The following is a 26,386-nucleotide window of genomic DNA, read 5'->3' as shown; positions in this document are numbered from 1 at the left end:
AGGCTATGTTCATTAAGTGGAAGAAGCCATTTCAGAACATTCTGGATGGTATGGTATGCATTTTGTATAACCGTAAATGCAGAGGTTAAGGGTTTTTCGAGTCAGTGAAGCCTGGGTTCAGATGCTGGCTCTGCTGCCCAACTTCAGGCAAGTTATCGAATTATTCTCAGCTCTGCTGTCCTTGGTTCTAAAGCATGAACAGTACATGGCAGCCCCTGACTCTTAGAGGTGTTCTAATCATGGCTGCTTTTAGCTGGACCCTCACTGCGGGCCAGGCCCTCAGCTAAGCCCCTTACATGCATGGACTCACCTAACGTGATAAGAACAGGATGAGACTGGGGAGGAAAGGACGGGAAGTTGGGGAGCCCCTAGAAGAGGGCCTGGCATGCGCCAAGCAACGCCTACGTGATGGAAAGACTGCGTGGATGTTTCCAAATGGCCGTCACAGGTGGAGGGATTATGAAGGATTTGTCTACGGTCATGCTTTTCAGCGCTGCCCAAGGTTGCTACGATAAACAAGAATTCCCTTCCCAGAAATAAAACGACCGTAGTGTTTTACTCCTCCATCTGCCCATGTGAGTGACAGGTGAGCAGAGATGGAAGTTGATGCCTTAAGAATAGGGACGAACATGTCTATATTCACTTCCAAAGACTCTGAGGGGCTGGGGCACCACACAGAACCCATTATGGGATCCATGGGATGCCATGTGTAGACGGGGTTCTTAGTGGGCAAATCTGAGGTCGTCCTAGCAGAGTCCCCAGGACTGTCCTTCCAGACGCCTGGCCCTGGCATGGGGCAGCGACATGGGGAGCCGGGCTCCCAGCCTAGAGCCCCGCCCGCCGCTCCCCAGCCCTGTCCTGGGCAGGCCTGTTCATTCCACACTGCAGTACTGAGCACACCCTGCTCTAAGCCAGACTTCTGTCACGTGCCGGTGACAGCACTGAGCACACAAACACGGTCCCCACCCCATGGGCTTCTATGCTAGGGCAGTGGTTCTCAATCAGGTTGGAGGCCAGGGACGCTTATCTACATCCTCCAATGCCCAGGGCAGCCCTCTCCGCAAAGAACGACCCGGCCCCGGTATCAGCAGTGCCCACGTTGGGACGCCCTGCTCTGGTGGGTGCTTCTCTCTGGGGGGGTTTATGCTCTGGGTGTAGCTCAGGCTTTCTGAGCCCCAATTTTCTCCTCTGGCAAATGGGGCTGATAGCACCGATTCTGCAGGGTGTTCTGAGTGTGCACAGGTAGAAATCTGCATGTGCCATGCCTTTCAGTAAGTCGGCGTTCAATACACAGCAGCATTTGAGAGAACAAACTAGTGGCTACCAGTTGAGGGGGGCGATACAGGGGTGGGGAAGAGGGAAGTACGAACTATTGGGTGTAAGACAGGCTCAAGGACGTATTGTACAACACAGGGACTACGACCAATACTTTGTAATAACTGTAAATGGAAAGTAACCTTAAAAAACTGCATTAAAAATTTAAATTCAAAAAAATAAAATAAACTTTTAAAAAGAAAGCAAAAAAAAAAAAAAAAAAAGCACGGAAGCATTTGAAAGGCTAGCCGTGAAAGTCCCTGGGTCCAACGACCACCCGAGTACCTCCCTGGGAGGGGTATGAAGATACATGAAAGAGAAGTGTCCCCAGATGCCTTCCCCTGGGCGTCCCAACAGCCTTCCTCTCAGTCCCTCGTCCTCGCACATCTCCTCTGCATCAGAAAGAGGTATCATATAAAGAGGACATTCAGCCCCTCCCTAAACACAGGAGAGAGGATGCACTTTACCTTCATAAAGCAACTCCGGCTGGCAGTAGACTTGGTCCTCTTTTTCCTTCAGGGCTCTTGCTGTTGTAGATGACAGTGTGATTAAATTGGAGCCCGCCTCTGCGTTCTGAAAGAATCGGTTTTCCAGAAAAATAAAAATTTGGTATCCAGAACAAATATCTGTTTTACTGTGCACATGTTAAAAAATGTTTTAGTGACTGTCACCTTGTTCCGGCCTCACATTAACCACCGGAAGCAGCTATTATACGATTGGTATTTTCAGTTAAAAATGAGAACTGTGGGCTGGAAGTAACTCCCTAAAGAGGGCAAAGCTGGTGGGTGGTAGAAGGGGGGCCCTAAAAACCCTGGATCTTATCTTCTACTCTGGGATGCCTGATCCCTCACAGGTGAATTAATGTACTTATAAGTTCTCGCTTTTTAAATACTGGATAATTCACCTGTAAAAGGCTGCATCAGTCATTCAAAAGGTGTTTATAAAGAGTTCATAATAACGTGTGAAATGCTCATGATAGAATACTGAGTGAAAAAAGCAGCAGAGTAAACTGCATACACAGTCTGAGCTCAACCATGTTAAACAAAGAAAAAGAAAAAGAAATTACATTGAAAACAGCCTGGGAGAAATACCAAATAGTAACAATATAGCATGTGGTGGGATTATGGAGACTTTCATTTCTTTTTCTAGGCTTTTCTAGATTTTCAGTATTTTCTCCTATGAAAATGTACCCCTGTTGAAAAGAAAACAAACATGCAATAAAAATTACTTGGGAGAAAAATATCTATCAAGGACATCTCTTGGTCTCAAGTGACAATCAGACTTTGTTCAGTACTTTACCATCATCGTTGTAACCCAGGAGAGAGACTGAACACAATTAATTAAATATCTATTGAGCATCTACTACTCCCTGTGTCCCCACATACGCTCTACGGGACCTTGAACAACTTATCTGGTATCTCTGAAGTTCAGTTTCCCCATCTGTATAATGAGGTATAGCACAAGCGTCGTATAAATAGTATGTGCGTCTCCGAGTTATTATGCAGGTTAAATAAAATAATCCATGCAGTTGGTTTATAAGAGGGCCTGGTTAGCGGTAAATGCTAGATAAATGTTAACTGCTATTGATAACATAATTGTATTATTATTAGCATTATTTTTACTACTACTACTACTGCCACTACCCCTGGGGGTGGGTTCAGGTTAGCTGCTGGGGGAGAAGGGGTAACAAGACTGCAAATCCCTGCATTCATGGAGTTACGGGAGGAGAAGTATGGTCATGTCTGACTTCTCATTTAAACTTTTCTCTACTTTCCAAACTTTCCAAAATACGCTTTTATAATGAAAACAAACCTATTTGAACAACAGCAGCTTTTTGCTGAGAAGGTGGGAAATTTACTGCATCCTAGAAGCTGAACTGTAGGGCCCCTCTGAGATTTGTTCAGGGCGATCCCAATTAACAGAAGAGGAAACTGAGGCCCAGGGAAGGAAAGTGACTTGCCCAAGGTCACACAGAGGGGAGCAGAGGCTGGGCCCAGAGCTTCGCACTGAGATTCTTCTGCTCAGAAGCCAAAGCACTACAGGCAGCAGGCAAAGCAAAGCCCCTGAGGCTGGCCTGTTCCCATCCCATAGTTCTCGGCTCAAACATCCCTTTCCCTGACAAGTTAGTCTGCAGTGTCTCCAAGGCATGTGTCCCAAGCTGTAAATATCTCCTTTATGGACCTGCTTCCTTCTTTCATGCTGTCTTCCCTGTGCAGACAGTGATCAGATTTTATTCAGTGCATGGCACATAGTCAGCTCACAGGAAGTAACTGCTGAAGGAATGAGCAAATGCATGACTCAATGAGCTTTTCCTTCAACTCTTAAGGGGCAGAACATGTGCTTTGCAGGTGGTTGTAAAAATCAAACGAAGGGCGTGAAAAGGTCGTCTAGCGCCTAGCACATCGGGTGACTTGGAAGCAGAGGCTCTGTTTGCCTTCATCTGTATGTGCAGCCCCACACGTGAGAGGCCCTGCCCTGTGCCTTGCTAGTCAAGAGGCAGCCACAGGCCTCTTGTGCATGTCCCGGGCTTGATTCTCAGGGAGTCAGTCCGCAGAGACATTTTCTAGCTGCAGCATGAAACTGGTCAGACTGGTTGAGGCATAAACTGTGAATTTTTCCACACACAGCAGTAACGAACATGACTTGGCAGCCTTCTATGGCCAATGTGCTCAACTTTGGGAAGCAATCACTTTCCAGCCAGAATTCAACGAAATCCTGCAGTCTGGCTTTGAAATTCCTCAACTCGAGGGAACTCCCGTGAGAAGCAGTAATCTCAATAATCCCGCAAAGCACTGGCTTTGGAGTTTGGCAGCCTTGGGTGTGCAGTATGACTGTAGAGCTTTCTACGTGAACTTGAGCCTGCTTCCTCGTTTGTATAAAGGGGGGCAATCCGTAACTTTTGGACGGGTGGTGAGTACAAGCGAAGGTCCCTTTGACCTGCGTCTGGGGATTGTGGTTAGGATTAAATTAAATAATGGTTATGAAAGCACCTGATCCAGGGCCAGACCATCGTAGTCAGTGATTTGGAGCCAGACAGACATGCATTCCAATCCCAACTCAGACCCTCTGGATGATTCTGCCATGTTGGGCAAGTTACTGTCTCTCTCACCTACAGTCATGGGGATGATAAATAACCCCAAGGACTGTCATACAGATTCGGTGAGAAGCATGTGGAGCATTTCACAGGGCCAAAAACGTTCAGGACCCAGGATGAGAGCAGAGGCCCACCAAACCTATGTCCACATATAGCAAATTGTTAAGTAAAATACCGTTCTCTCCCGCCTTCCTTTATGCACAGAGCTTCAGAATGTTGTGGAACTGTGCTGTCTGATACGGCAACCACCACCAGCCATGAGTAGCTATTTAAATTTAAATTTAATGAAATTTAAAATTCCCTTTCTCGGCTGCACTGGCCACATTTCAGTAGCCTAGATATCTGGCTGCTACTGCTTGGACAGAGAATATTCTTTCATTGCAGCAGGTTCTAGTGCCCAGTGCTGGTCTGGAAGGATGCATGTGAATTCAGAATCCCAGGACTCCTTGGCATTCTGAGCTAGAAGCAGGTGGCAGAGTGAAGGCTGGCCTCTGGGCCCAGGCTTCCCGCCTCCTTTTCTTGCCACTGCGTGGAAGCCCCAGCCAGCCCTGGCCTCCCTGGTGGGTCTGAGGGCTGCATCCAGCAGCACAGCCTGCCCTTAGGAGGACAGAGGCAGCTGCTGCAGGCTGGCTTGGGTCATTTGTGCAGGGAATTCAGGGATCCCAGGCCACAGTTGGGGTCGGAAGGGTGCCCCTCTGGGTGGGCACCCTGTGACCCTGTGAATTCCTCACTCAGTGAAGAAGGGACACTGATGGAGAAAGGCCAGAGCAGGGGGCCCCTCTGGCCTGGGTCTAAGAGCAGAAAAGGCATCTGACACAGGGCCACGCACAGAGTGAGCTCTTGAGAAATGGTGCCTTCTCTTATTATTGGGTCTTCATTTTTGCATTTGAAAACAAGACAAAAACCGAATCTACTGAGCCAGGAGTTGGAACCATCCCTTCTAGCTCCAAGATGCCAGCCCCGCCCCTCCCTGGAGCCCTGCAGGATGAGGGCAGGGTGGCTGGCAGGGACTGTTGGCACCGCCCATGCCCCTTGGGGTCCAGCCCCGCCTTAAACAACCCCCGCACAACCCCTACACAAACAGGCAGAGGGTGTCAGTGGGCCCCTCCTTCCTTTGACCCCAGCTGGCCCAAACGCCGGAGAAGGTGGGGCAGCTGGGAGGCCCCAGACTTTTGAACACACTTCAGTATAGCCCATTCTATGTGGAAGGTACTTTCCACTTGGGAAATGTTCCAAGCGCTAAAGGAAGACCTTGTGCCCTTTTAGAGACCTTGCTTCACCTTTTTCATTCATTCATCGTTCATTCATTTATTTAAAATATCTAAGGGCTTAATGAGAACCCTCTGAGTACCAGACCCTGTGATGGGCTCAGAGGATAAACTGCTGACAAGACCAAGAGTCCCAGCCCTCTGGGAGCTTTAACAGGAAGCTCATTACACCTGCCATCAATGTGAGCGAAGAGCTGCAGGTGCCCTTAGAATATACAAACCCGCTGAGGGAGTCAGGATGCCAGACCTGAAGGATGAGAAGGGAGTAGAATCCCCTGGAGGTTGTGCCTTCACTGGGCTGGTCTCAGAACCCCCAGGTAAGTTCAACCTGCAGCCGGGACAGGAGCAGAGGTCTCACGGGAAGAGGACAGGGTTGCAGGCAGAGGGACAGCGACGTGCAAAGGCCCCAGACTGAAGGGCATTTGAGAAAGGACAGCATCCCCTAAGGCCCTTCCCTAATATGCTTTTGGACGGGATGGAATCAGAGCCGCCGGATCTGGACACATAGGCCATGTCTGTAGCTCAAATTTCCCCTTTCAACACGCAGGTGGGGCGACTTGAAAGTGAAGCAAGGAGACATTTTTAAGGGACAATAAACAGCAAATTAAAAAGCGTGGCCGGAGCTACCCTTCCCAGCACTCGCTCTTCTTTGCAGACGGCTCACGCAGTGCCTTTTTAAAATACACGTGCTAAACTTCTTAGCTTGGTTCCAAGGAAGCAAATCATTTCTAGAGCTTGATAAAAGGTTATAAAATCCTGCAGTGTGTGGGCAGCGGAAGGGAGTGTTTCCTCTCTGTGTATCAGCCGCAGGCTGAGGCCTCCACAAGGTGGGGGTGGGGTGGGAGGTGTGGTGGAGGTGCGCAGGCCTCAGGATTTGCCACCTGTGTGCTTTGTGACACCCCCATTGCATCCTGGAGCCAGGAGACACCCCAAGCGCTGCACTATGGAACTTCCCAGAGTGATGGGCACAGAGGCCAGCGGCTCAGATGATGATTTTGTGGGACACGGCCGTTCATTCAATAGCCCTGAATCACATGGGGAGAAAGTTAATCCCTTTTTCTCTTCCAATCTTTCCGACTGGGTCAAGGCGAGAGTCTCAGTTAAGTGCCACTATGTCTTTGACACCTAATACTTTTCCAACGTTCTCTTTAAGGAAGAGATCAGGTCTTGGCAAGAGCATCAGCATCAGGCTAGAGCTCAGGACCTCTGCTTTATTACCAGCCCTTCACGCTCATCTGCTCTTCCATCTGCAGCGCGCAATGGCAGCGCGCAATGCTGCCTTTCCACTGGGTTGTCATGGGTTTCCTTCCAAATGAGTTAAGGGAAGAGTGAGTTGATTTAAATGAAAACATGATTTTGTAAATGTTAATAGAGGTGATAGGAAATACAGTGAAAATCATGACAGAGATACACAAATGACTGCAGCTGGGGAAATGCTGGAGAGAGGAGAAAGGACCCAACTCTGGAGTTGGACAAAGCTGGGTTCAGATGCGGGTCTTCCGCCCACTGGTTGGGAGGTGCCTGAACTCCTGCATGGAGGAGCCTGGAGGGTGAGAGAAGCCTCCCTGGGCATGGAGGAGTGTCTTCTGTTCCCTAGGCCTGCAGGGCCCTGAGAGAGGTCAGGGTGACCCTCTGGGACTCTTTCCAGGAGTTAGGCCTGCTCCGGAGATCAGCAGAGTTATACCCCTTACCAGCTCCAAGGAAGGGTTTAGAGCCAACCTTGGCTCTGCCACCGGGCTGTGTGACCTTGGGCACATTCCTTAACCTCTCCGTAAAATGAGGCTAACCTGAGGATCTCTCCCATAGATTGTTTTGATCATTAAGTTAGGTAAGGAAAATACAATGCTTAGCAAAGTACCTGGCACATCGAGTGCATTGAGTAAGGATGAGCCATCAAAACTGAATTGAATTGAATTTGGATTCATTTAAATTAATTAAGTCATGAAGTCAGGAAGTTCTGGAGCCAGAAGCCTCTGTAGCCTTTAAAACCAAACCCAGAGCCCTGGCAGCATCAGCCTAATTAAGGATAGCGTCTGGCCCAGGGGTCATTTTTAATGTAAGAACAGGACTGTTCAACATCAGGGAGAAGGGTAAGCAACGGGTGATGAATCCCCACCACGGACTGTCAGGCCAATATTTAAAATGATGTCATAGAAGAATATTTAACGTCATGGAGAGATGTCTACATACACAAGTAGGTGGAAATAGTATGTATAGCAGCAGACTAAATAGTAGGTACATATTCAGCCATGAAAAAAAATGAGGCCCTGATACGTGCTACAACACTGATGAACTGTGAACACATGCTTCGTGAAAGAGGCCAGCCACGAAAGACTACATATTGTATGATTCCATTTATATGAGATATCTAGAAGAGGCAAATACACAGAGATAGAAAGTAGATTAGTGGTTACCTGGGGCTGGGGGGGGATGGAGGGGTTGGGGGGTGGGGAGCTGATGGTTAAAGGGTACAAGGTGTCTTTTGGGGAAATGAAAATGTTTTAAAATTGCTTGTGCTGATGGTTGTACATTCAACTCTGTGAATATGCTAAAAACCATTGAATTGAACACTTTGTTTTGTTTTTTTTAAGATTTTTTTTTAATGTTGACCATTTTTAAAGTCTTTATTTAGCTTGTTACAATGTTGCTTCTGTTTTATGTTTTGGTTCTTTGGCCGGCAGGGCATGTGGGACCTTAGCTCCCTGACCGGGGATTGAACTCTCACCCCCTGCATTGGAAGGCGAAGTCTTAACCACTGGACGGCCACAACTAACTGAAGCCCGCTCGCCCAGAGCCCATGCTCTGCAACAAGAGAAGCCACCGAAATGAGAAGCCCGCGCACCGCAATGAAGAGTAGCCCCGCTCGCCGCAACTAGAGAAAGCCCGCGCGCAGCAACGAAGACCCAACATAGCCAAAAAAAAAAAAAGAAAAGAACAGCTCATTTTGAATTTCAATATTAACGAAATTAGAGCCAAAGTCACTTCCTGAGTGGGCTCACATCTCCCAGGACTCAAGCCATTACCTTGTCCATGTGGAGGGGCACTGCAAACCTCTTGAGGGCTGGGACGGAGGTGAGCCTGGAGTTCTCCTCGAAGTTCTTGTTCAGGTTGGCCAAGTAGAAGAGCTGGTAAAGGCTGCTGTCCTCGTAGGCAATGACGTCGAACAGAAGGCAACCATCCTCTTCGTAGGCATTGATGTGATGAAACACCACCATGGGGTCCGTGTAAAATTTGGTCAGCACGGGCTTCCTCGTCCTTTGGTCAATGATGTGAATGTAAGTCTGAAAGGAGATGCACATCAGTGGTCAGCTCTTCCTCTGCAGGCCCAACACAGCGGCATCAGGCAGGGGACAAGACCCAGCCCTGCCATCCACTTGCTTGTGACCCTGAAGCATTCCCTCCCCTTTATGAGCCTCTCTGTACCACCTTCAGACACACGCAGAAGTGCTGAGGGAGGAGGGAAGCTTTGCTGCCAGGGCCCCTTCCTCACCAGGAGGACAGTACCCAGGGAGATACAGGATCTGAGAGTGTACCGTCTCCCCAGCCTTCACTTGACTGTGATCCAGGTGGGCAGCGACAGGCCAGCTCCCAGGCCAGGCCAGGTTGGGGAGAAACAGTCAGGTCCAGCCCTCTAGGGCTCCTCAGGCCCCATTGGTGGCCAGCGCCCCTAAAGCCCCTCCTGGGTCCCCTCTCCTGACCTTTGCCCGCTGCAGGTGTGGTTTTCCCAGTAACCCGGCAGCCCTGGAGGGCTGCGGTGCTGAGTGACCGGTCTAGTCAGGGAGCCCACGTGAGTATCGGCTCATTAGGCATCCTCAGGCACCTCTGGGTGTCACAGGCAGTATCACTCTGGGTGTCAAGTAGCCATATCTGCAGCCCCAGTTGCCTAATCCAAGGAAGAAAGGGTATTTTCTTTCGTTTGGCAGCTCTGGCCTAACCATCCTCCTTCTGAAAGGAGGGAGGGGCTGCTCCAGGCTGCCATTTCCCCACCTCCTCTGGCTCATTGCTTCTTTCTCTCCTTTCCCAGAATCAGGCTTTGAAGTTAAGTGGGGGAGGGGTGAGGAGTAGTGTACAGAGGAGGAGGGCATTGGGAGGGAGGGTGGGTTTGGGGAGGTGAACACAGGCGTGGTTATTGTAGGCTTTCTTCCCCATAAACCCAATCCCAGGGCCAGCCGCAGGGACTTCTTGGAAAGTTCTCCAAATGCATTCCAAAGCCCTTCCCAGGGCTCTGTGCCCAGTCCTCGGGGGCTCTGTCTTCTCACTGTGGGACTCCCCAGGGCCAGAGGTCCCCAGGGGCTGCAGACTGGAGGCCTAGGGGGCCCCGACACTCCTGCTGGCGGGACGCTCGTGGTCCTGCGGAGCAAACCCACTTCTGCAGGCTCCCTGCTGGCCCCCTTGCCCAGCTCATTCAGTCCACAAACATTCATATGAGGGCCGAAGACACATCAGACACTTTCGGGGGAACTGGAGAGATAAAATAAAACCACCCGCCCACCTTCATGGAGCGTATAATTCAGTGGGGGTGAGGCCAAGGTCAGTGATCAATATATACAACACGTCAAGGATGACGGATGAGCACGACTGAGAAAATGGAGTGGGGGATGGAGAAAGCCTGTCGGGGGCTGGGGGTTCTGTGATAGACAGGCGGACCTCAGGGACGGGGGAGCGTAGAGCGAGACCGGGATTGATCAAGGGAGGAAGCCATCTGGGGAAAACCATTCCAGGTGGAGGGGACACAAAATCAAAGGCCCTGAGGCAGGAACGTGTTTGGCAGTTTTGAGGTGTAGGAGGCGACCACGTGAGCAGGAAGCCAGCGGTTGGGATGAGGGCATGTGGGCCTTTATGGGCTGGTGAGTGAAGCCTTTGGATCCTATTCTGAGGAAGACGGGAAATCACCAGAAGGTTCTGAGCAGAGGAGGGATCTCGCCTAACCCCTTTGTTCCCTCGAGGACCTCACTCTCCTCCTTGAGAATACAGGCATCATAGAGGCGGCAGTCACACACGGGACACATATTTGCATGGGAACATGAAGATGCACGTGCTGCACAGAAAGAGGAGTAGAAGGGTGTCGGATGGATGGTGGTGACTCCCTCTGGAGGGGGCTGGACGGGGAGGTGGGAGGAAGGGGACTTGATCTGTTGCTTTCTACGCTTGCGTGCTATTTGAATAGATGACACGGAGAATTACTTGATTATTTTTCACAAGTAACAAGAGCAAATAAATACTTACATACACCTATACACGAATAATGTATTCATACCCACATGTATACACACATGCAGACATCACATATACAGGACACGTACATGACAGGCACACAGATATTCTGAGCACTCCACTCAGGTGTACCTAAACTGAAGACGTTTCTGTTACACCATCCGGTGGGACGCCCTATCATCATGATGTCTAAATAATCTGTGACATCCCCTCCCCGCCCCCCGGCAGGGATGCTGAAAGGGCCTTGTCAATGGGTGGCGGAGGCTGGAGGAGGCCAGGCGCCGCTCAGGGCTGACGAGCAGTCCCTTTGCTGCTGGGCGAGTAGGGGCTGCCTTGGATGCTGAGGCTGCCTCGCCCAAGGTCCCACGCTCTTCTGCGGATGGTCTGCTCTACTGACTTATGGACGTCGGGGCATAAAGGCCCAGCCCCTTGCCCTAACTGGGGACCACTGTGAAGGACCATCCCAGCTGCAGAACTCGCTGGAAGGTCGGCTCATGCCTCTGGGGAGACTGCGTGGCAGCTGAGGGCCTCCCTCCTGAAGCCACCGCTGCCTGCTGACCTCCATCTTGCTCTCGCCATCCTCGTGCTGCGGGGTCGCCAGCCCTGCCTTACCTTGTCCTCCCTGTGGAAAGCCAGGCAGGAAGCCCAGCTCGCGCCCCGGAGGTAGGCAGTTGCCATCTTGAGGATATCCATCTTGAAAGGCTGCTCGAGGAAAACGATGTAGCTCTCGGTGACTCCGAAGCTGTGGTAATAGCTCGGGGAGAGGAGCGAGAGCGAGGCGATGGAGCAGAACACCTCCATGTGTTTCAGGGGGCTCAGCCCCTTCTTCCTGCCCCCTAGAGAGAAGCCAGCCTCAGGGGCAGCACAGGGCCTGGCGGCCCCCGACGGGGCCACCGTCTCCTGCAGCGCGGCCTCTCAAACCCACCCAGCCACTGAGAAGAACCTTTGAATGAGAGCCGACAGCAAACGGGGTGAAGGAGCTGCTGCCTGGCTGATGTAGGGACAGGGCCCTTCCCCCGTGAGATCTGGTCTGGCATCCAAAACCACTGCATCCCCAGGCTCTGGGCCTCTGGACCGCGGGGCCTCTGGGCCAGGCGTGTGCAACTCCAACACAGGGCTAACCCAGCCTCCACCTGTTTTCTACGTAGAGGTTTATCTGGACCGTGGCCCCTGCAGGGTCCACGGCTGCTTTGCTTTCGAGATTCAGAGTTGAGCACACGCAACGGAGACCATACAGGCAGCAAAGCCTCAAATACTTATTTTGTGGACGTTTACGGAAAACATTTGCCAACCCCTGCTCTGGAGCAATGTTCCTCACTTTCACGTGCACGCGGATCATCTGGGCGTCATGACAAAATGTGGAGTGTGACTCAGCCTGTGGGGTGGGGCCCGAGGCCCTGCATTTCCGTCAAGCTCCCAGGCAGTGGCCTAGCTTCCCAAGGTTAGGCTTTGATATGTTACTGAGAACCATCATTTGACGTGTACTTCACGGGGTTTCTATGAATTTCTTTTGGCATTGCCCGTTCTGAAACACCTGGGAATGAGACTAAGTGTCTATGGTAATGTGACAGATTGTGACAGTCAAGGTAAGCTGTACGATTCCCATTTTACAGGTGGGAAACTAGGGCTTGGTGGGACGCTCCATCATTACAGCCAGAGGCACAGGGTTAAGCCGGAAAGACACAGGCTCCTTAGCCTGGCTGCCTACTCTGTTATTAGAGGGAAGGGAGAGACCAAGGGAAATCCTGCAGGAGTCCAAGTACCTTGCTCAGCATCCACCACGAAGGTGCTCAGAACTATTCTGTTTTCTTTTTCCTCTGCAAGGATGAGTCACCCGCTGGCCAAAAGGCCTCCCAACCCAGGCCTGGGGCTGGGTTATAATGAGTTACATGCAAGCGTCGCCACCTTTCTTGTGGCCACCTGTGCACACTGTAAACAGCTGGCTGGTGGGAGGGATGCTCTGGGTTGTGGGGCAGTTCTTTTCTTCACCAAACCAATGGAACACAAAGCAAACTGAAAGGAAAGGCACCTGGGCCTGGGAGGCAGGACACAGGTGTGAATCCCAGCAAAGCTGCCAGCCTGGACCAGGTGTGCAGAGGGTACCTCCTGTGAGCCGTGCGCATGTCACCTGATGCCCCTGGGACTCGCAGTGCTCTGTAATATGAGGTGGCAAACTCAAATGGCTAGACCACCCCCAGGTCTGCATTCTAGGATCCCAAGTCAGACCCTATATCCCTTTATTGGCTTAATTAATGGCAGTTCCATTTAACAAGAGCATTGTACCTTCTGACCTCCGGGGCTCCCATCTGCCAGCAGAGCCTGGAATCTGCTGGGGGGGGGGCGGGGGGGGGCTCTATGGGACTGTGAGGGAGGGGAGCCAGCAGGGATCACAGATGGAAACCAGCCTTCCTAAACCAGAAGGTCTAGCCAAGCACCCTCATAGTTCTGTCTCCTGAGCCTGCGCAGCCACTCTTGGAGGCCTGGTCTCCTGGGTGTGGCTCCCAAGAGAGTCCTGGACAAATAAGGGCTAGGAGCCCCGCCCTCCTCCCCCTCAGGAACATAATCGGTCTGGGCTCCACGCCGGGTTCCCGCCCCTAAATGGAGAAGGTCCAGGAGGCCAGCAGAACAGGGTGGGGATCTGGAGTGAGTGCCAGCAGGGCTGAGCTCCCTGAACAACCCTGGGAGCCTGGCTTCAGGCGCTGGGATGAAAGAGGACAGCACAGCCCTGACATACAGAGGTTTGTCAGAAAACTAAAAAAAATGAATGAAAGAAAGGAAGGATGGCTGGATGGCTGCATGATGGCTGGATGATGAATAGATTAATGGATGGATTGATAGGTAGATGATTAATGAATAATGGATAAATTAATGAATTAATGAACAGGAACCTAAAGAAAAGGAGGTTGGAATAGCAAAGGGATTCACTTCTTCCAAAAGGAAGCCTAGCATCATTTCTTTTCTCCTAAAGGAGAAAAGTGAGTTCACGGTCCTCTGAATCATCTGTGCGGGTAAGTGTCAGATTGAGTGCTGTGTTATCAACCAAAATCAGAACTCTTCCGAAAGAGCCACCCTTGGTGTCTGTACTCCATTACAGCCTCAGAATGACCCACCTGATACTGTGGCAGGGATCTTAAAGATCACATATTTTGTCTTCCCCTTGTCCACGATGGACGTACCAATGTTGAGAACATTTCCAGCATCATCATAATGAGGATGTGATGTTGCCAGATTTACAGCCACATGTTTACGATAGTCAACCTGCAAAACATGACAGCCACCTGGTTTTTGAAAGGGGAAAGGGTGAAATCCTATGAAAAGCTGACTGACTCCAGGTTCAGAGAGATGATGGTTATTTTTGCACATCTCCTGATCTGAAAATAAGGCAGACATCACCTTTAAAGGAGATGTTTCCTCTTGCAACCTGATGTAACCTCGAGGGGGCCTCCCACAGCTAATAGGCTGCAGGGGACTTGGTGAGCTACATGTGTTTTCTCTGACAGCTGTTCCTACCCTGCCACCTGGCCTTGCCGGCAGAGAGGCAGCCTTAGGGCTAATCTTGGCCACTTCTTTGGTGAAGCTATTTAAATTCTCCCCTTTTGCATCCCACAGAGGCATAAATCTCCAGGCCTCTCTCATAGGGTTATTCTGGGAACAGAAAGGTTACAAAAACATTTGGTCAAAGGGAAAAGAGACTAAGGAGCTCAATAATGATCCCGACTCCTAACAGGCCACAACCATACAGCAATGGGGTGGCCCGGGAGCCAACGCCTGCCCTTCTTCCCCCAGAATAGCACAACCTCCTCCAGCCAAAAGTCAGGCGATACCTCGTTCTCTCCTAGTAATTCCTCTCTGCAGCTCTGTGGAAAGCGTACATCAGTTGGACCTACGCCGCCTAGCCTAAAAGGAGCTGGACGTAATTTCACAGCTAAGGAAAGCACTCCTTCCAAGGGATCGTTAAATTGTATTGCAAAGACATCCAGGCTTTGAACTGCCAGCTGGAGAAAACTGAAAGTGGGTCTATTGATCTTCACGAAAATGTAGACTTGATTCTACCCAGGAAAGGTATCTGCTTGGGCACTGATTTTTGCACCCTTGCTCTGTGCCTAATGCCTCCCTCTTCAGGTCAATACAAGGCAGGGCTGCTGGGAGTCCTGGGTGGCCCAGTATAGTCATTCATTCAAATTTCCATTGAGGTGCCACTCAGTGTCAAGGAGTATGGATGCTGTTAGGGGTTGAATTGTATCTTCCAAAAAGATATGTTGAAGTCCTAACCCCTGGTGCCTAAATTTGGAAATAGGGTCTTTGTAGATGTAATCAAGTTAAAAAGAGGTCATTCTGGATTAGGGTGGGCCTTCACACAATAATTTGTAGCTTTGCAAGAGATTGGATTACAACAATTATTCGTTGTTCCTATAAACCAAGGAACAACCACCAGAAGCTGGAAGAGGCAGAGAAGGATCCTCCCCTAGAAACTTCAGAGAGAGAATGGCTCTGCCGATACCTTGATTTCAGACTTCCAGCCTCCAGAACTGTGATAGGATACATTTCTGTTGTCTTAAGCCACCTAAGATACATTTCTGTTGTATTCCTTTGTTATGGGAGTCCTAGGAATGAATACAGACACAAAGATGACAGGACACAGTCCTGCTGTAAGGAAGCTTAGAATCTAGTGCTAAGTGCTGAGCTGGGAGAGCCCAAGACCCAAGGGCATCAGAGGAGGGCTCCTCTGTGAGTTCCTGCAGGCTCCTGGCCTCCTGCAGGGGATCCCTTTCTTGAGTCAAGAACTGAGGCTGGCTGTAGATTTACTGATACCTTCTCCAGGGTTTCCAGGGTCTGGGGATTGATTTTCCTGATGTAATTGGTCTCTGTGGTTGCATAAAAGTCTTCTCCACACTTCATGATGTTGATCAGACAGTTGTCTGTGAAATCAGGGATGGTGTGGGACAGGTAGGAGAAAGCTCTGGGGAGGAAGCAAGTCAACGGGGTCAATGGCTGTGTCCACCCAGCTGGAAAGTTCTACTCGAGATGGTTTTAATTTTCCCACCACTTAAAACACTCTACTTCAACTAAGGGAGAAAAAGTACTGGGTCCTAATGGGTTCCTTGAGGAATCCTGAGGACTCAGAGATCAAGTTACCCAAAAATACCACCACATTCAATCAGCTAAGGAGGGAGTCAGCTGAGACAACAAGGCTGCCCACTGAGCCCTCCTGGGCTCCCCAAATCCAAAAGTCTCCTGCACCAGAGCCATCAAGACCTGGTGGATTGTTCTGAAGTATTTTAAGAAGCTCTACAGAAATCATATTCATACCCATAACAGCCCCCCAAAGACTAGCAAACCAGCTAAGCTGCTTTGCGCAGGAATGTGAGCCCACCCTGGTTACCCAACTTTGTCCAGGATATTAGATTTTTGAAAAAGAAGAGTAAACTAATTATGAGTTAAGAACTGATCACTTGATTAGAAGGCAAACTCAAAGCAGGAAGTCCTGACCCCGTGTACTGGTTAGTGCTCCCCCTACTGGCAAACAGTGTAACAGCAAGGAGGCCCCACAGGCTGCAGTTTTAAATTCATTCCCTCCCCCTCCCCCAGGCTCCTCCCCCAGGCTCCTCCCCCAGCAGGGAATGGGAGTTCCCCGCTTGCTGTGTGCCGGACTCAGCACTGGACGCTAAGACTGGAGAGATGATGTCAGTTCTGGGAAAGTAGAAGCCAGCCTCCCTCTCTGGGCCAGTCTACCCCTAAGACATTTCACAATCCTTCTATGTCTAAAGAGTATCAGAAAGGAGGTACTGATGGCTGGCCTGATTCCCTGGCCAACAATTTAAGTGTTGAACATGTATGTAATACATTCATATACATCACAACCCAGATGATTTTAACTGTATACAACTGAAAATTTCCCCCATCCTTCCTCTCATCAGTTCCCCACTTCCCTCATGCATCCTTCCAGAGTTTCTGCACATACGAAAATAAATCTAGATTTCCCCGTGCCTTCTTACACAAATTATAGCATACTATATGCTCTTTCTACACTTTGCTTTTTTTTTTTTCCACTTAACAGTATATCTTGGAAATCTTTCATTTGGAACATAGAGAGCAACCTCATTCCTTTATTTATACCTGCCTGGCATTTTCCTGTAGTGTTACTGTGATTTATTTAACCACTCCTCTGTTGATGATCATTTGAGTTATTTTCAGTTCCTCCTCATAACAAATAATTCAGCCATGAATAACCTTGTACATTTGTCATTTCAGACACAAGCAAGTACCCCTCTGGACTGAAGGGAATGTGCATTCGTAATTTTGGTAGATAATTCCAAAGTGCTCTCCCACCAGCTATGTGGGAGAACACCTAACAAATCTGTCAGATGCTCTTTGCCTCTCCTGCTGTCAGTGATCAAAAACTGCGTAGCGTATGTGGTCAAAGGACATCACGGGAAATTTTCCACCCAACCTACAGACAGCTATCCAGAGCAAACGCTGTTTGTTTTGACTGCAAAGGACATTGGAAAGCAGGACTAGATTCAAAATGGACAGTTACTTGGAAAATATGTTTTTGCAGGGGTCTGGATAGGCCATTGTTCCAAATTCTGACACCACAATCCTGTTCGCTTCAATATTGGCATTGTAGGTATCACTTCTCAGGTATTTGCTCCTGTAATAGACTTCACCTGAAAGAGAAGCAGCAGAATCATCCCAGACTGACACCTTTACAGGGCTTTGAAGTTGATTTCAGCCATTCCAGGGATTTGATGGGCAGCGGGGGGGTTGGGGGGGAGGGGGGAGGGAGTCCACTGGGACAGTCCCTTTAATGTGTGTGCTAGATAAAACAAGCATTTGGAGGGAACTCTCACACACATTTCGGCAAGGTTGAGACTCACAACAATATGTCCAGGTAAGTATTCCTGTTCCCAGCCCCATCTTCATATGAGGGAACTGAGGCTCAGAAATGTTCCATCCCATTGCCCAGCATCACCCAGAGAGGTGCTGACCCAGGCCATCAACCACCCCTTCCACCATATTTGTATCTTTCCAGGTAAGGTCCAGATTTGGAGGATTAGTCCAGAAGGCCCCATACTTAGGCTAGGTTTCTCCAGGGCCCAGTTCAGTTCTGGGGGCCCTACACTGGCAATTTAGCCCCTGGAGTAACATTTCATATCTCTTTGCAACCAGGGAGCACCCTTATACCCAATTCTGGACACAATAGAGGGTCAGTACATGTGTTGATGACACTGCAGAGAATCTGACTCACTCCAGAAAAGCATGGACTCTTGACTAGTCCACCAAGACCAACCTGAAAATATATCAGATGGTTCTAGACCTATATTAATTTCCTATGGCTGCTGTTACAAATGATCATAAATGTAGTGGCTTAAAACAACACAAATTTGTTATCTTACTGTGTTGGAAGACATTGTCTGAAATGGGTTTTACAAGGCAAAAATCGAAGTGTCAGCAAGGCTAGTTCCTCCTGGAGGCTCTAGGGGAGAACGTAGAAGCTGCCTTTATTCCTTGGCTTGTGGCTGCATCACTCTGAGCTCTGATTTGCTGTCACATCTTTTCTGACTCTGACTCTCCTGCCTTCCTCTTTCCTTTATGACTACACTGAGCCCACCCTGATAATCCAGGACAATCTCCCCATCTCAAGGTCCTTAACTTAATCACATCTGCAAGACCCTTTTACCATGTAGAATAGCACATAATATATTCACAGGTTCCTTCTGGGGAGAGAAGGGGGAGGGAAGGGGAGAGAGGGGAGAGGAGAGAGGGGAGAGGGAAGAAGGGAGAGAGATATGGAGGGAGAGAGATACATATACTTTTCACGGGTGTGGGTGAGTCAGGAGAGGCTTCACAGAGGAGGTAGCACTTGACAAAGCCCTTGAAGGATAGGTAGAATTGAACTGCAACAGATCCGGGAGGTGGGGCTAGGAAGAGGGTCAGGTGTTCCCATGGACTCTCCCCAGAAAGTCTGTAAGCAAAGACCTAGGGGTGGGGAGTACAGCCCACTTCCTGGAAGGGCTAAGTCAGTGTGGGCTGGAACACCAGGCACTTGGGAGCAGCAGGCATGAGATGAGGCTGGGAGTCAGGTGGGGACCTTACTAAGTCTTCAGGGCTGTGAATACTGAGGGCTTTGACCTTTGTAGTGGCCTATCCGGGCCCCTGCAAAAACATATTTTCCAAGTAACTGTCCATTTTGAATCTAGTCCTGCTTTCCAATGTCCTTTACAGTCAAAACAACCAGCGTTTGCTCCGGATGGCTGTCTGTAGGTTGGGTGGCTCATTTGAAACCTCTAGGGTTTTTTTTTTTTTTTTTTTTTGCGGTACGCAGGCCTCTCACTGCTGCGGCCTCTCCCGCTGCGGAGCACAGGCTCTGGACGCGCAGGCTCAGCGGCCTTGGCTCACGGGCCCAGCTGCTCCGCGGCATGTGGGATCCTCCCGGACTGGGGCACGAACCCGCGTCCCCTGCAATCGGCAGGCGGACTCGCAACGTCTGCGTCACCAGGGAAGCCCCTCCTCTAGGGTTTTCGTTTCATTTTATTTTGCCATTAGTTAGCAAATGACATTATGTTGACTTTTCCCCTCTAGAGAACACATTCCTTGCTGTAGTATAACCTATGCTTCCAGGGTTGGTACAATGATAACATGCAAAAAAGTAGGACCCAGGATATACTGACAGTTTGTTCCCATAAAAAAGAGGTTCATCAGAGAAGCGCCCATCATGTATCCACTGTCACAATGATGGGCTTCAAGGAGAGACTGAATCCCAAGAAATTCCTGCCCAGGGCCTTTTTATATTTTCAGGAGAGAAAATGAAACTAAGAGCTAACATTTATTGAGCATGTGTGTGCTAATCACTGTAAGGGCACTTTATGTGTATTATCTGGTTTAATCCTCTGAACATAAGAAGTGTGTAGAAGACTCTAACTAGAAAAGTATTCTTTAGGGGAAAAAAAATCAACTTAATGTCATTTGCTAATTAACAGCCAAATAAAACAAAATTTAAACAACACTTGAAGGTTTCAGATTTCTTACAAAATGAAGGGCAAAGGGCTTGGGCACTCACGACCGACCCTGCAGGCCCATTTCCCAGCTAATAAACTGAGGCACAGAGAGGTTAAGTACCTTGCCTTAAGCCACACAGCTAGCGAGTGGTAAACTGGACTCAAAAGCTGGCAACGGGAAGATCCTGACACAGCGACCACGTCAATTGACCATTCTATCTGTTCCTTGTTATTAAAAATATACCTATAGAAATATGCTACCATAACTGTATGGTTTGGTGAAGTTTCACAAACTAAACCTACCCATATAAACTACTTCCTGATCAAGAAACAGAATGTGAGCAGCCTTTGGGAAGGCTGCTCATATCTGATCCTGTACCAGCCTCCCCGATCCCAACCCTGCAGGGGAACCACTATCTTGACTTCCAACAGTCTTGGTTAGTTTTGCCCTCAGGGTTGCGTTTTCACCTCTGTTTCCAAAGGATGTGAGTGTACGTTTCAGCAGTGATGACTCCAACATGTGCATTTAAGTGGCAACAGCAACAATAATAGTAACACTCATCATGATAAAATTAGAAGAGACCATGAAAGACCTTCTGGTGCTCTCTCCAGTCTTCAGGAGGTAAACTGTGTGTCAGATAGTCATCTGTCCTCTTTGCAAGCATCTTTTCAGGGGTGGCTACTGTACATCAGGATCTCTGAGATATTTGGCGGGGGGAGCTTTGTCCCTGGGGCAGCGGAAAGGAACATGGAGGAATGGTTAGGAGCAAGGGCTCTGAGACTAATTGGGCCCGGGGTTCATGCATTTGATCACTATTTGTTAAACACCTGGATGGGCCAGGATGTGAGTATGTAATGGTGAGTGGGACAGGCAAGATCTCCACCCCAAGTAGGTTCGAGTCTCCACGTGGATATGAATCCTTGCTCCATCATCTACCGGCCATGCACTTGACCTTGTGTCAAAGGCAAGCCTCAGTCTCCTCTGCTCTGACATGAGAACTCTGATACCTTCCTCACAGAGCTGCTATAACAGTTAAGGCCTGTAAAGCACTTAGCACATAGTAGGTGCTCAATAAAAAGCTACATATGCTAGTCAGATACAGTAGGTAGCTGGGGCAAGGCTTTGGCTCCGGGCAAGTCCCCATCCAAGCCATGCGACCTTGGGTGAGTCCCTTTGTCACTAAACCTCAGTTTCTTCAACTGGAAGCTGGGGATCATACAGTCCTCCCCAACTAGGGCTGGCAGTTTTAAATGAGATGGGACGATAGAAGGAGTTTGGCTCCCTGGCGCTTAGCATGCACGTGATAAGTGATGGCTGCAGTTCTGAATTCTACAAAATCCTGGAGGCAGGAAGACTCACCTGGGGGCTGGTGAGGCCACACCTACTGGTCTTCATGCTACACAGGACCAGCTTTAAGGCCACTCTGGTCTCCCCTTGAGCCAGCCTGCCCTTCACGGTCACTCTCTCTGAGGGCTGCCACCCATAGGTACTGGCTAATGTGCTTTGCCTAAAATGCTGAACTCTGTTCATATGAAACATAAACACCCAGCCCAGGCTGGTTGTCAACAGGCAGCCCATATCCCAGCACCAGAGCAGGGAGCACTCAGAGGGCCATGGGGAAATGTGTCTCTGGAATTACTCAAGGCTGACACTTACTTTGAGATTGAGATTAAAGAAGGAGGCAAGGAGCGTTCTCTAGCACCCTGCTGTCGGGAGCCCAATTAACCACATTCCTTCTAAAGGGACACAAGTAAACAGACGCGTTCCCGTCTGGGATCTTCCAGAACTGGGTCAAGTGTTATTATTTGGTGGGGCGGGAGATATACATATATATTTTTTTTAATTAGAAAAAATTTAAAGCAAACTTTCCAAAAGACTACACTGGAGGTACAACATTGAAAAAGTCAGTTTGGGAGAGGCTTTGTGCCCCTAAATCTCTGTGACTCTGCTGTTGGTGGGAATGTAAATTGGTATAACCATTATGGAGAACAGTATGGAGGTTCCTTAAAAAACTAAAAATAGAGCTACCATATGATCCAGCAATCCCACTCCTGGGCATATATCTGGAGAAAACCATCATTCAAAAAGATGCATGCACCCCAATGTTCATTGCAGCACTGTTCACATAGCCAAGACATGGAAGCAACCTAAATGTCCACTGACAGAGGAATGGATAAAGATGTGGTATATACACACACACACACACACACACACACACACACACACACACACACACACACACAATGGAATATTACTCAGCCATAAAAAAGAACGAAATAATGCCATGTGCAGCCACATGGATGGACCTGGAGATTGTCATACTGAGTGAAGTAAGTCAGACAGAGAAAGAGAAATATTGTATGATATCACTTATATGTGGAATCTAAAAAGATGATACAAATGAACTTATTTACAAAACAGAAATAGAGTCACAGATATAAAAAAAACAAACTTATGGTTACCAGGGGGAAAGTGGGGGAGGGATGAATTGGAAGATTAGGATTGACATATACACACTACTATATATAAAGCAGATAACTAATAAGGACCTACTGTACAGCACAGGGAACTCTACTCAATACTCTGTAATGACCTATATGGGAAAAGAATCTAAAAAAAGAGTGGACATATGAATATGTATAACTGATTCACTATGCTGTACAGCAGAAACTAACACAACACTGTAAATCAACTATACTCCAGTTTAAAAAAAACATCTCTGTGACTCTGACTCTTGGAATTCACACGTTCAAATCCTCACGGGACCCTGACTTTGCCTCTTATTGGAAAAGTATCAAATGTGCTGCTAAGAGGGACCTGGGTTGACTCATCTCCATGCCTGCTTTATAAAAATTTTCCATTTTGAAAGAATTTTAGACTTACAGAAAAGAGCGCTCCTGTACACCCTTCACCCTGCTTCCCCATCTCCACTCTGCCTTTTTTATTCAAATCTTTTTTAGTTTTTTAAAGCATTATCTTCTAGTGACTTCTCCTGAAGGCTATGAGTCATTTTCCTGTCTTTTGCTTTCTTACTTTCTTCCTCCAGTCCTTTCTTCCTGGTTTGGCACTAATTTCCATTCTCCATGCTAGCTGTGCCCTAGAACCACCTGGTACTTTTAAAAAATCATGGAGGCCCAAGCCCCAAACCACCAGTGTGCTCGGGGTCATCTGGGAAGCGTGCTGGAAACATAGATGCTCTATCCCTACCCTTCAAGCCCTGGGTGGGGTCTCAGGATTCACAACCTAAATGAGCATCCTGAGGGATTCTGGTGCAGGAAGCCCACAAACCACCTTTTGAGAAATACTGGCTTTGTGTTACCTGCAAATCAGAGAACCCTGATTGCATTGTCCTCTTAAATTGGGTATGGTAGTACTTAAAATTTTTGGTTTATATTTCCACTGTTAGACACTGGGGAGCCATTGAGAGTTCAAGAGGAGAGGAGAGACGACGCCAGGCTGTGCTACACCAACACTGGCAATCTGGCAGCCTCAGGAGGATTAGGCTGGAGAGTTGGGGAGAGATGGTAGCTGGCAGGAGTGGGGAATGGGGGCAGAATTGCATAATGCTTAGGACTTAGGATTCTGGATTTAAAGAGCATTGAGTTTATAACTGACTACCACTGCTTCTTAGCTGTGTGCATTTGGGTAAGTTCTTTGGCTACTCTGGGCGTTAGATGCCCGTCTGTAAAATCAAGATAGTAACAGTGGTCCCTTCCCCAGGAGCTGCAGTGAGGGCTGAGTCGTGGATGGCCATGAACCACTTAGGCCAATGGCCAGCAAGCACTCCCTGTAGCAAGTATTGAAGAGATGGACTGGGGAAGTATTGCCTCCTTCTACCAAAACATCTTCACCTTGCTTGTGTCATTTCAGCTCCACAGAGTTCCTAAGTGCCCCTGTGGGCCAGACCCTGTGCTAAGTGATGAAGATACAACAACCTGAACAGGGACCCTGCACTCTGGGGCCTCCACCCTAGGCTGGAGAATGGCACACTGATCATTGCAAAGCAGAGTGGGGCCACACACCCTTGACACACGCCCAGGTTCAAGAGCAGAACAGGCAGGGGAGGGCGAGTAATTGGCTATAGTCTCCATTCCTCCCACTTTCTAGCCAATTCCAGATTATGAATAGAACTGTCTTTCATGCTGCTTTATTGTATATATTTAAAATTTTCTGCATATTATGATGTTTTCACACCTTAAAAAAACTTTCTGGCTGGAACAAGACTGTGTCTCCCTGGACCAGACAATTCTTAGAGGCAGGAAAGAGCCCAGTATGTCTTTGATATGCAAACTAACCAATCCTCCATCTGGTCCATACACCCCCGGAGACAATGTCCCTCCGCCTTAATCAGCCCAGGACTGAGTACCAGGCAACTAGGAACCATCCCTCTAGCCCAAAGTTCACTGAATTGTTCACCTAGCCAGTCCTAGGCTGTTCACTCTGCCCTTTCCTGCCTTGCCCTCAGAAACCCCAATAAAGGCCTCAGTCTCAGAGTTCACCCCGCTCCTGTCTTCTGTCTCCTGTCCACCCTGGTGTCTTTTCCATGTGCCCTGAGCCACTCGCCTCCTGTCTCCAGCACCTGTGGATAGAATAACCTTTGTTTTCTTGAGTCTCTCTGTGTCTCCTCTTGTGGTTGCACCTGACCGACCATCTCAGAAAAGAACAGAAAACAGCTACTTGCCTCTGACAGTAAACTTTTAGTTTGAAAACCTACTAGAAGCTTTTAGAAAGTCTAAATAGTATGGGATAACTTTGGTCACTGGCCCGTTTAGCCCACTCAAGGGTTTTGGTGGACAGCAGCCATACTTCTGTAAGACGGCTAGGGCTCGGTCATCCCCTGCTGGTTCCCTTGTCCCTGGATTCTCTACTGAAGGATACCATTTAAGCATCTGCCATTTCTCAGAGGTATGTGTGTATGTGTGTGTGTGTGTGTGTGTGTGCACACGCGCACGTGTGTGCTGGGCTGAGGACAGGAGAGAAAGCTGCAAACGAACTCCAGACAAGTTCAGATCCCACCCCTACGTCAGTGACTTTGGATCAGTCACCTAACCTCCCTAAAGTTTCAGTGTCACATGTGCAAGGAGACAAGAGTACCCCCCCCCCACATGAATGTGAGCTCGGAAATGGACCATGAAGAACCTGGCAGCAGGTGAGGCAGGGCCTCAGAGAAGGGACACCTCTCAGACACCTCATCCAGAACAGCACTTCTGTCCCCAGGAATCACTGGGAACTTCTGTTTAGGAAAAGAGGGGACTGTTAAGGCTCAAGGCTGTCGGGAAATATGGAACTACCCACCCTGTAGCTGAGTCGCAGTAAAAACTGTGAGTTTTTGCAAACTCGGAGCTCATGGCATTCACACACGGTGTCTCTTCATGAAATGCTAGAGCAAGTTGCTGGCGGAGTCCGCACTCAAAAAATAATTGCCGACTAGCTTGAAAGAGATGACAGTCATGTGAAAATTATAGCTAAGGCTTATGGAGCACATATGATGAGCCGGGCATTATACAAAGCCCCTCACACGTATTAATTTATTTAAATTCCACATCAATTCTACGGGACATGCTACTAATAGCCCCATTTTACAGATGGGGAGACTGAGACACAGATAGGGTCAGTAACTTTGGCCAAGTCACACAGCTTAGGTATGTGTTAGTTAGCATGGTGGAGCTGGGATTCAAACCCAGCAACAGTGATGGTGGTTTTTATTTTATTTTACTTTTCAATAAATTTATTTACTTATTTTTTGGCCGTGTTGGGTCTTCGTTGCTGCACGCGGGCTTTCTCTAGTTGCGGCTAGTGGGGGCTACTCTTCGTCTCAGTGCGCGGGCATCTCACTGCGGTGGCTTCTCTTGTTGCGGAGCATGGGCTGTAGGCGTGCTCCACGGCATGTGGGATCTTCCACGACCAGGGCTCAAACCCATGTCCCCTGCATTGGCAGGCAGATTCTTAACCATTGTGCCACCAGGGAGGTCCTATGATGGTGGTTTTTAATCAACTGAGCGTCTACCAGGCATCAAATCCTTGCTGGACACCTAGTACTTCTGATCATCACAAAAGCTTTCCAGGGAGAACGATCAAGCTCCTTTTACTGATGAGGAAACTGAGGCCCAGGGAGGTGGAGTGGCTGCAGCTTGCCCAAGCTGGAACACAGGGGTCAGAGTAAACTCTCACCACGCTGAACCCTACCACATGGCCCTGAGCCTGCTGAAGCCTCCCAGAACCCACTCCAGACCTTTTAAGAACCCGGCTTGTACTTTGTGACATAAATCAGCTCAATGACCAATAGCACCTCCTGAGTCAGTCATCTGAACTCGGAATTTCACTTTAGTTGCGGCACCTCCTACCTTCTGCTCTGTGTTCAGTGTCTTCTCAGGGACATGACTGACCTGGCTCTCCCTGCCTGGTGAGCAATAGGCTCACTTTGTTCTTTTCAGCTCTACACTCCTATTTTAATTTGATGTGTGTCTGATTCCAAAGCCTGTAAACTTCCACGTGT

General features: G+C 48.9%; 1 protein-coding gene across 1 annotated transcript in view; it reads right to left on the bottom strand.

Annotated features, from left to right (window-relative positions):
* The window catches only part of BCO1 (beta-carotene oxygenase 1), a 37,304-nt gene that overhangs the window by 5,756 nt on the left and 5,162 nt on the right, over nt 1–26,386 (bottom strand). The window contains 6 exon segments of the mRNA XM_059999637.1: nt 1,782–1,887; nt 8,700–8,957; nt 11,503–11,726; nt 14,001–14,148; nt 15,703–15,850; nt 17,429–17,558. Of these exon segments, the coding sequence (XP_059855620.1) occupies nt 1,782–1,887; nt 8,700–8,957; nt 11,503–11,726; nt 14,001–14,148; nt 15,703–15,850; nt 17,429–17,558 (1,014 nt within the window).

The sequence above is a fragment of the Delphinus delphis genome, chromosome 20 (genome assembly GCF_949987515.2).
Source record: "Delphinus delphis chromosome 20, mDelDel1.2, whole genome shotgun sequence".
NCBI classification, from domain to species: Eukaryota; Metazoa; Chordata; class Mammalia; order Artiodactyla; family Delphinidae; genus Delphinus; species Delphinus delphis.
Note: the sequence above shows the minus strand (reverse complement) of the source record. Positions and strands in the feature narration are given on the sequence as shown.